The sequence below is a fragment of the Cebus imitator genome, unplaced genomic scaffold (assembly GCF_001604975.1).
Source record: "Cebus imitator isolate Cc_AM_T3 unplaced genomic scaffold, Cebus_imitator-1.0 Scaffold792, whole genome shotgun sequence".
Taxonomy (NCBI): domain Eukaryota; kingdom Metazoa; phylum Chordata; class Mammalia; order Primates; family Cebidae; genus Cebus; species Cebus imitator.
Window position 1 is genome coordinate 75,404 of NW_016108107.1, and position 10,440 is coordinate 85,843.

The 10,440-nt window shown below is 46.8% G+C and overlaps 1 protein-coding gene and 1 long non-coding RNA gene across 2 annotated transcripts in view; both read left to right on the forward strand.

Annotated features, from left to right (window-relative positions):
• The window catches only part of LOC108297324, a 44,628-nt gene extending 42,675 nt beyond the window's left edge, over positions 1-1,953 (forward strand). The window contains exons 3-4 of the long non-coding RNA XR_001822171.2: positions 1,633-1,638; positions 1,943-1,953. This is a non-coding gene — a long non-coding RNA (uncharacterized LOC108297324). The remainder of the gene's footprint in view (positions 1-1,632; positions 1,639-1,942) is intronic.
• An 835-nt stretch (positions 1,954-2,788) lies between these two features.
• Positions 2,789-9,063, forward strand: LOC108297323 (CGRP receptor component). Its single transcript, XM_017520032.2, has 2 exons — positions 2,789-2,881; positions 8,408-9,063. The coding sequence occupies exons 1-2, from the start codon at positions 2,789-2,791 to the stop codon at positions 8,555-8,557; spliced, it is 243 nt and encodes an 80-aa protein (XP_017375521.1). The 3' UTR covers positions 8,558-9,063.
• The last annotated feature ends 1,377 nt before the right edge of the window (positions 9,064-10,440 follow it).

A 10,440-nucleotide genomic window follows, 5' to 3' on the forward strand; every position in this document is an offset into this window, starting at 1 on the left:
TCCACCTCCTGGGTTCAGGCAATTCTCCTGCCTCAGCCTCCTGAGTAGCTGGGACTACAGGCACGCACCACCATGCCCAGCTAATTTTTTGTAGTTTTAGTAGAGACAGGGTTTCACCATGTTGACCAGGATGGTCTCGATTTCTTGACCTCGTGATCCACCCACCTCGGCCTCCCAAAGTGCTGGGATTACAGGCGTGAGCCACCGGGCCCGGCGTCTGCCTCCATTTTCTTGGGTTTTCCAGAATCATTGCCAACACCAGCCAGAGCATGCTCCTCTTCCTTGGTTGCTCTCCTGTATTGACCAGGTCAGCCAGCCTCTTGATAGGGGCCTTTTCGATCTTGTCCCAGATGACTCTTTCACCACGTGTCCCACCCCTCTCTAGCTATTTCTTAAAACTCTGGGAGCTTTATTCCTCTGGGCATGTCCTTGTGTGTTTCTGCCCTGGCTGTCTGTCCCTCTCATCCCTTTGAGTTGAAAAGCCATCAGGGTGTAGTGCAAGGGTCATTTCTGTGGAGTCTCCCTTTTTGAGTCTAGAGTAAATGTTTGGGGGATTATAAGCAGTAGAACTTGAACGGTCCTAATAATGACTACCATTTATGGAGAAACTGTTGTGGGACAGATGGCATCCATTATCACATGTACACTAGAAGCAGATGGACAAGAGCAAGGAGCTTTTTTACGCCATTTACTAGCTTTGCAACTGTGGACAAATTATTTACTATCTCTATGTCAGTGAAATCTGAGGATTAAATGTACTTAACCATATGGAAAGCAAGCAATAAATGGTAGGTGCAGCCTCTGGAAAGATTTTCATCTCTCTCAATCCTCTCATAGTAAGTACTGTTATTATTTCTATTTTACAGATGAGAAAACTGAGGCTTAGGGAGAGTGGGTAATTGTACTTTTTCCTCTGAACACATCGCTGCAGGAGTTGTGGCTCTTCATGTTTTCACTCCAGAAGGCTTTCAACTCAATAAGTACTTACTGAGCCGATTAGAAAGATGGATCTGCAGCTCCAGAGTCACGTTGAAAGCGAAATGTAGAAGCTGTCACCGGCACAGGGACGGCCACTGCAGTCCTTTCATCTCTGAAGTTCTGTAGTCTTTCAGGGTCCACATGTTTCAGCCACCCTTTCAGCAGTGAGCTATGTATTTCTTTGAGGCAGAGGATCACTATATATAACTGTCACTCAGATCTTTTGTCATGAAAATTTGCATGTATTTGTCTTCTTTCTCCAGCTTGGTTGTTAAGTGCTTTGAGGGCAGAGGGACTGTACTTTGTATTTCTGTGTATTAACTCCTGACTCTTTTAGTCCCTGTTTTGTTTATTAAGTTAATAGGTCAAATCTGGGAAACATTAGATCTTAATCTCAAAAAGGGATTCACCTATTTCTAAGAGATGGCCAAACAGGAAAGATGATTTCGTGTGTTTTAATTTTTTAGTTTTAGAGATAGGGTTTTGCTCTCTCACCAAGGCTGGAGTGCGGTGACTCAGTCATAGCTCACTGCAGCCACCAACTCGTAGGCTAAAGTGATCCTCCTGCCCCAAACTCTTGTACTTGCCTTCCATAGCCGGGACTATAGGCGCACCCCACCATGCCCAGTGAATTTATTTTAATTATTTTGTAAGGTGTTTGTTTTTGAGACGGAGTCTCACTCTGTCGCCCAGGCTGGAGTGCAGTGGCGTGATGTCATGTCACTCCATCCTCCACTTCCTGGGTTCAAGCAATTCTCCTGCTCCAGCCTCCTGAGTACCTGGGACTACAGGCGCATGTCACCATGCCCGGCTAATTTTTGTACTTTTAGTAAAGACTGGGTTTCACCATGTTGGTCAGGCTGGTCTCAAACTCCTGACCTCGTGATCTGCCCTCCTTGGCCTCCCAAAGTGCTGGGAGTGTAGACTTGAAGAGAGCATTATTTTCTTCACATTTTCCAAATAGAAGTTACTAACCTGTTTTTGGGGGGTTATTTTGTTTTGTTTTGTTTTTTTGAGATGGAATCTCACTCTGTTGCCCAGGCTGGAGTGCAGTGGTGCGATCTCGGCTCACCACAAGCTCCGCCTTCCGGGTTCAAGAGGTTCTCCTGCTTCAGCCTCTGGAGTAGTTGGGATTACAGGTGCATGACACCATGCTTGGCTACTTTTTGTATTTTCCTAGAGACGAGGTTTCACCATGTTGGCCAGCCTGGTCTTGAACTCGTGACCTCAGGTGATCCACCCCTCCCCGCCTCTCAAAGTGCTGGGATTACAGGCATGAGCCACTGCATCCGGCCCCATCTTGTTTTTGAAATGCCACCTGTGCCTGTAATCCCAGCACTTTGGGAGGCAGAGGTGGGCAGATCACCTGAGGCCAGGAGTTTGAGACCAACCTGGCCAACATGGTAAAACCCCATCTCTACTGAAAACACAAAACACTAGCCAGGCATGGTGGCAGGTGCCTGTAATCCCAGCTATTTGGGAGGCTGAGGCAGGATAATTGCTTGAATCTGGGAGGTGGAGGTTGCAGTGAGCTTAGATCATGCCACTGCACTCCAGCCTGGGCAACAAGAGTGAAACTCCTCCTCAAAATAAATAAATAAATGGCACCTGCTCTGTTTCTCTGTTTCCTACAATCATGCCTCCAATACCCATTCATACTCTGGGCTGGGAGTCACTCACAAACATGCTTCTATTCCTGTTCTCTCAGTTTACAGTTGAAGGAACTGAGGCCACGCTCTAGGGGTTCTTCCATTTTTTATCTGACAAAGTATTCTCTGTGCAGCTCTGTCAGGACTCAAGACTTAGGGCTATGCAAGTTCTCAGTGCTGTACTTTCCCTCCACAGAGCTGAGAAGCTCCAGCTGCTGAACCACAGGCCTGTGACTGCTGTAGAGATCCAGCTGGTGAGTGAAGGGCGCCTGCGCTGGGGAGACTGCTGTGGGTCCGAGATGTGGAAAGGCTGCGGTGGACAGGCCAGGAACTGCTGTTATTTTGAAGAGGCTGCCCAGCCACCCCGTATTTTAAGAAAAGGGAGACCTCGCCGGTTTGATCCTAGTTAGTGTGGACTTAGGGACTGCAAAACACTGGAGGAGATTTCATTCTTCCCCAAGGCTTGGCCTGATGACTTGGCAGCTCTCTGTTTCCCCTGATGTCCGGGCCATGCTGGCCATTGCTTCCCTGTAGGGGTTGTTGCCAACCAGATGTTGCATAAAAACATGAAACTCAGCATGTCTCTGGTGAACGTTCTCTGCCCCCACGCCCACCCGTCACCCCACTCTTGCTTCCTCTCCTGGGTGAGGGGAGAATGTGTGTGCTGTCCCACCGGCTCCCTTCCACACTCACATCCTGGCCTGGTCTCCCACGCTGGGCACCTGCAAGTAATTCTCTCCCTTTCATCTCATAGTCACATAGTCCCCAAGTTCTGTTGCTTCTGTCTTCTGTTATTTCTTCTCCCTCCTGTATTGCCATCATTTCTCCATGCAGCTCTTCGATTGTCCTCTCCCCATTCTCCCTGGCCCACCAAGCCCAACTCCCACATCCAGAACCATGAGTGTGATCTCGTTACCCTGCATAAAACCAGCTAGTATACAGCCTCATCACTTGTAAAGTCCACTTTGCACTGAGAGTGGAGGCTTCAGAACTGGAGGGGCAGCCAGAGTGGAAGTCCTGCGATGGGGAAAGGGGCTGGGAGATGATCCGGGGCTAAACCCTGGCCGCCACTGGGCATGCTGTGGCCGCAGCCTTATTACAGGGCAGAGAGCCTAATGTTCATTGTCTTCCTAGGGTTGTTTCTGACCTTCAGAATGCACCCAGAATTAAATTAGAACAGTTCTTGGGTGCCTTTCTCTGGGAACCGTTCTGTAGGCTAAATAGAATCCCCTTTCTCATGTGTCCTGATTATTTGCATGCTTTACGCTGTGTTGCATATTCAACTTAGAGCTTAGACGAGAGAAAAAACAAAACAGCAAGAAACAAATCCCTTTCCCTCTGGGTTAAAGATCACATGTCATGTGTCCTCCAGCCTTAATCAGCAACATGTGCTACTCATGGCTTAATGACAGGCAGAGAGAAGAGTTGAGGGTTAGTGTGACCTCAGCCAGAGCCTGTGTACAGTGCTATCATTACTTGGGGGAAGATTTGCTGCTATTGAGAGTGCCTGGGGTAGGCCAGGCATGGAGGCTTACACCTGTAATCCCGTTACTTTGGGAGGCCAAGGTGGGTGGATCATCTGAGGTCAAGCATTCAAGACCAGCCTAGCCAACATGGTAAAACCCAATCCCTACTAAAAATACAAAAATTAGCTGGGCATGGTGTCACACGCCTGTATTCCCAACTACTTGGGGGGCTGAGGCAGGAGAATTGCTTGAATCCAGGAGGCACAGGTTGCAGTGAGCCGAGATCACACCACTGCACTCCAGCACGGGTGATACAGTGAGACTCCTATCAAAAAAAAAAAAAAAAAAAAAAAAGAGGGCCGAATGCAGTGGCTCATGCCTATGATCCCAGCACTTTGGGAGACTGAGGCTGGTGGATCATGAGGTCAGGAGTTTGATACCAGCCTGACTAACATGGTGAAACCTAATCTTGATGAAAAATTCAAAAATTAGCCGGGCATGGTGCGTGCCTGTTTTCCTGGCTACTCAGAAGGCTGAGGCAGGAGAATTGCTTGAATCTGGGAGGCAGAGGTTGCAGTGAGCTCAGATCACGCCACTGCACTCCAGCCTGGGCGACAGAGCAAGACTCCGTCTCAAAAACAGAGAGAGAGAGTGCCTGGGGTGTGCCAGACATGGTCTCAGTCCTTGGTCCTGGTGCCTGTGATTGTCTGTCACTTTGAATGCCCTCCCCACAGTCTTGGAAGGGAGCAAGTGTCCTCTCCATTTTAACCCAGAAGACCCGTGAGTGGCTGATTGGGTCCTTCTGATTCAGAGGCTTTACTTGGCTCCTCCAAGCTGTGTACTTGTCCTTGATGAGAAGAAAGATGTGTGTGATATCCCTTGAGATGGTTTCCTTCTCCTTTCTACAAAGTGGGTAGGCCTGGTAGAAACTGCTGTTTCTCAGTAGTTGGACCGTGTTATAGCCAGATTCTTCTCATCTTGGAATTTGGCTCCAAAAGGTAGCAAGTTGTTTACCAAGGCTTGTAGCAGTATCTCGTCTCACCAGAGAGTGAATAAGGAATGAAAGCTTTGACTGGACACGGTGGCTAACACCTGTAATCCCAGCACTTTGGGAGGCCAAGGTGGGAGGATTGCTTGAGCCCAGAAGTTCAAGGCTGCAGTGAGCTATGGTAGTGTCACTGTACTCCAGTTTGGGTGACGGAGCAAGACCCTGTCTTTAAAAAAAAAGAAAAACAAAAAAATACAGGTTTCACTTACAGTGGAAAGTACAAAGGACTTGAGTGACAAGTTCCTTATATTAACTCTAGAGCCGTTTATTCTCCCTGGGGGCAGAAAACAGCCCCAGCACCTGACGTTTACTGCATTCACTTGGGAGCCAGGCGTCTTTCAGAGGCTGAAGCCTCACCCCTCCAGTTACGCCTGAGCTGCGATTTGCTGTGGCCCTTTGACTGCTGACTCAGAGACTTGATGAGGAAATGAGGTGTCTACCTGGCTTATGACTTGCCGTGCCCAGTTGTGTATTGATTTGGAGTGATTTGGGAGCCCTCACGGCCACTGTCCTGAGCAATACTACCATCTAGGCCTGTTAGTAATTTCGTGATTATGAAGTCTTGACTTATATAGAACACTATTGCTTGTAAACCACTGTCACATGTATTCTCATTTTGTCCTCGCTGTAGGCGTTACTTTCATTCTACATTAGAGAAAGTTGAAATTTAGAAAGCCAGGTTCAGTGAACTCTGGATCAAATATTTAATAGCTGAAAGTGGATATTGTTGCTATCAGATGTTTGAATCATTTTGTGGAAAGTAGGACATTAGGTTTGGCAACTTAGAGTTGGCATTTTTGGAGTTCGGCAGCCCAGTTTGATGCTCCTGGGATTGAGATAATAAAAATTTGTCATTATGTTAACCTAGCTGTCAATAATCTGGATTTTAAAATTTTACTTGCGCTTATGTTCTGAATACCTGAAATGGTTGATATCTGACAACCTTGAGATCATGCTTTGAACTTGACTTCTTTACTTGGGCTTTTTCTCCTTTGTTGGAAAGAAAAGGTGAAGGGGCCGGGCGTGATGGCTCACACTTGTAATCCCAGCACTTTGGGAGGCTGAGGTGGGAGGATCACTTGAGTCCTAGAGTTCAAGACCAGGCTGGGCAACATATTTTTTGTAGAAATGGGGCAGCCCCATCTCTACATACATACATACATACATACATACAATAGCCAGACATGGTGGCACATGGCTATGATCCCAGCTACTTGGGAGGCTGAGGCAGGAGGATTTCTTGAGCCCAGGAGTTTGAGGCTGCAGTGAATGATGATCATGCCAGTATGCTCCAGCCTGGGTGACAGTGAGGCCCACTCTTTTTGGGGAAAAAGGGGTAGAGTGAGGGATAATGTATTCATTGTCATTTACACTAGTGATCCAAGAGGTGCTAGTAAGTTTTTTATTTCTGAAAGTTTTTCTTTCTTTCTTTCTTTTTTGAGAGAGAGAGTTTTGCTCTTGTTGCCCAGGCTGGAGTGCAATGGCGTGATCTCGGGTCAGCTCAGCCTCCTGAGTAGCTGGGAATTCAGGTGTGCAACACCATGCCCGGCTAATTTTGTATTTTTGGATTACAGGTGTGAGCCACCATGCCCAGCCCGTTTCTTATTTGTTTATATTTCATTTAGTTTAATGCAGCAGTTTTCATTTAGGTTTTCTTCCTGTGACTGGGAACCTTAGGTGGAAAAAAAAAGGTCCTGAATGTAATTAACTCTGAGGATTGGATGTTTATAAAAGCTTCTGCCATTAGTGAATTTGGCAAAATTCTTTCTCCACATTCTTTTCTCAAACAGAGATCATCTTTTCTCTGGATTAAATAATCAAATCTCTGCTGTTACCTTCCTTTTCTGCTTCATTCTTTTGGGGCAAATCATGCTAGATTACTGCTTTTTATAGACCATAATTTTGCATGTCATATTAAAATGGGTTTTTGAAGATTATTTCCTTCTCAGAATTTACATTTTCCAGAGCCACTGAATCTTTAGAAAATACTTACTTTATTTCACAGCATCATAGGGAGTAGCCCCCATTGATTCACTCAGAATCTCCCCCATCCTGGGACACCCAGGATTATTATCTAGTTGCAGAAACACTTTTGGGCTGAAGTGAGTGGAGAGTCCAAGTCCAGGCTTTTGCCAGGAGTAGAGTACATGCTGTGACCTTGGGCATGTCACATGACTTCATGAACTGTGCTGTCATCTGTAAAGTGAGGTGGTCAGACTGGGACCCTTTCCAGGATTTCAGGCCTGTCCTGTTATCTTGTTTTACTTCAATCTGCCAGGATTTCTTTTTCTTTTTCTTTTTTAGATGAAGTCTTGCTCTGTTACCCAGGCTGGAGTGCAATGGCGCAATCTTGGCTTACTACAACCTCCACCTCCCGGGTTCAAGTGATTCTCTTGCTGCCACCACGCCTGGCTAATTTTTAGTAGAGACTGAGTTTCACCATCTTGGCCAGGCTGGCCTCAGACTCCTGACCTCATGATCCGCCTGCTTTGGCCTCCCAAAGTGCTGGGATTACAGGCGTAAGCCACTGCGCCTGGCCATGCCAGAATTTCTTCTGGAACTCCTGGTGGTCCCAGTTGCCAGATTTTAGAGATTGCTGTGTGGAATCCCATCAAATAGAACCTGGACACCTTAAACTGAGAAAGATGTTTGTGATCGATCGTTGATGCCACCAAGCAAACAGGATTAAGTAACTTGACTCCCTGCATGCTGTTTCTTTTTTTTTTTTTTTTTGAGATGGAGTCTAGCCCTTTTGCCAGGCTGGACTGCAGTGGTGTGATCTCGGCTCACCACAGCCTCCACCTCCCAGGTTCGAGTGGTTCTCCAGCCTCAGTCCCCTGAGTAGCTGGGATTACAGGTGCGCACCATCACGCCCAACTAATTTTTGTATTTTTAGTAGAGACAGGGTTTCAAAACGTTGGTCAGGCTGATCTCAAACTCCTGACCTCACAATCCGCCTGTCTCGGCCTCCCAAAGTGCTGGGATTACAGGCATGAGCCACTGTGACCAGCCACATGGTGCTTTTCAAAAGGCAGCTTATGACATTAAGTTTAGAATTAGGGGTGAAGCTAAGGAAACTGGCTCAGGCTGTAGGTATCATCTCTGGATTCAGATTTCTGGGACCACATCAGAAACCAGGTTTTACGTGAACCTTTGATGGTCATTGTAGTGTGGAGCGTGGGGGACTTTGGGCTTTAGATTGGGCAGGGCTACCCAGGGCTGTGAGTTTCATTTGTAACCCTGGAAGGTTTTCTTTCCTTCTGCAGATGGTGGAAGAGAGTGAAGAGCGGCTCACGGAGGAGCAGATTGAAGCTCTTCTCCACACTGTCACCAGCATTCTGCCTGCGGGGCCAGAGGCTGAGCAGAAGAAGAGTACTAACAGCGACGGGGCAATGGATGAAGAGGACCCAGCATAGAGGAGCACAGCTGGCCTCAGCGTTTCATGAAGTTAAAAGGCCCGGCAGCTGTTTCCTGGACGTTCAGAGGATTGTTTATTTGATTTTACCCTCTATCCCAGCAGGCCTGGCTTTCATGATTAATTGGATACATCACAAAAATAAGCTGAAAAGAAATATTTGTGTCCTGGGGATAAGAAACCTGGTGAAGACAGGCTGAGGCTGTCAAGGCAGAGAGCTGAAGGTGGGGACAGTGACCGCAGACTCCTCTGTGCTAGAAAGATTTCCTCCAAGGCCTTTGACCTGATTATGGGGAGGTCTCTGCACACAGCGGGGGAAAATGCTTGTGTCGCCTTTGATGGGCCATGTCCTAATTAGTTTCATCTGCTTTCCTGGGAACTTACTAAGCAGGGGCTCAGAGTGATGTTGGGAATCTGGTTAGAGCCCCAGAGAGTTGCTCTAAGTGAAGAATGAGCCACTGACCTTGGCTCACTTTAGAGGAATTTCCTCGAGAACAACAGAGATAAGGAGAGAAACAGCCTGGCCAGTCATTCAACAGCTCTAGAGGCCCTTTTCTCTGCTGATGGGGCTTTCTTTACTGGCTCTCTATTTAGGCTAAATTTTGGGAACCAGATCACTGCAGTTGAAAACAGGTGCCCCCGGCTTAGTGACAGTGGCAGCAGAAACAGTGTTGGCCACCTTTCCAACCACCTCGCTTTCCTGCCCTGAGACAGCAGCCCAGGGCAGGTGCTTTATGTTGAGACCAGGTGATTCTCATTTGGACAACAGGCAAATTGTTTACTCCTTTAAAAAGGATACAACCATGTAGCTCTTTTCACAGAATACGTAAGAACTGGAGGTTGATTAATTATTAACATTTACTGGCTGTTGTAAGGTTGCGTCTGTTTTTGAATTTAAAATATTAAGATGGCAGGGCGTGGTGGCTCACACCTGTAATCCCAGCACTTTGGGAGGCCGAGGCAGGTGGATCACCTGAGGTCAAGAGTTCGAGACCAGTCTGACCAATATGGTGAAACCCCGTCTCTATAAATAAATAAATAAAATATTAAGATGATTACCATGTGAAGACCTTTTTAATATTCAGGCTTTGGAAAGTGTAGTTGCTCTAGGCATTTGGTTGGTTGCCTTAGGTCCTGCAAATATTGCTGAAAATCGGATTCCCCACATTCATTCTCTTTGCTGTTGTAGGGAAGAAAATGGTCATAGACATTAGCTTTTCTAAATCGGTACTCCTTTTCTTATAAGATTACATGTTTTCAGTGCTAATTGGTTTACTTGTCTTTCAGCCGTCCTCCCCACTCCGCAGGCAATGGATTTCAATTCTGTGCATCTTAGCGGTATCATCTGAGCTTCAGCAGAAGTCTGTTAACAGGCAACATTGAAAGTACCAGATTGAAACTAGGTGCGGCGGCTCACTCCTGTAATCCCAGTACTTTGAGAAGGCAGTTGTGGGCAGATCACAAGGTCAGGAGTTCGAGACCAGCCTCGTCAACATGGTAAAACCCCATCTCTACTAAAAATACAAAAAAATTAGCCAGGCATGGTGGTGTGCACCTGTCCCAGTTACTCAGGAGGCTGAGGCAGGAGAATTGTTTGAACCTGGAAGGTGGAGGTTTGCAGTGAGCCAAGATTGTGGCACTGCGCTCTAGCCTAGGTAACAGAGTGAGACTCTGTCTCAAAAAAAAAAACCAAAAACTTAACTGAATTCATGGAGGTAGAGAGTAGAAGAATGGTCACCAGAGGCTACGAAGGGTAGAGGGGGTGGGTAGGGATGGCTAATGGATATAACATAGAAGGAAGAAGATCGAGTATTTGATAGCACAACAGGGTAACTACAGTAAGCAATGATTTATTGTACTACTTTTTTTTGATACAAGGTCTCA

Excerpts from the sequence above, each read along its gene's own strand:
- LOC108297323 (XM_017520032.2), top strand. The coding sequence starts at position 2,789 with ATGCAAGTTCTCAGTGCTGTACTTTCCCTCCACAGAGCTGAGAAGCTC. Across the intron at positions 2,882-8,407 it reads CTGCTGTAGAGATCCAGCTG|ATGGTGGAAGAGAGTGAAGA; the intron begins GTGAGTGAAGGG and ends TTCCTTCTGCAG.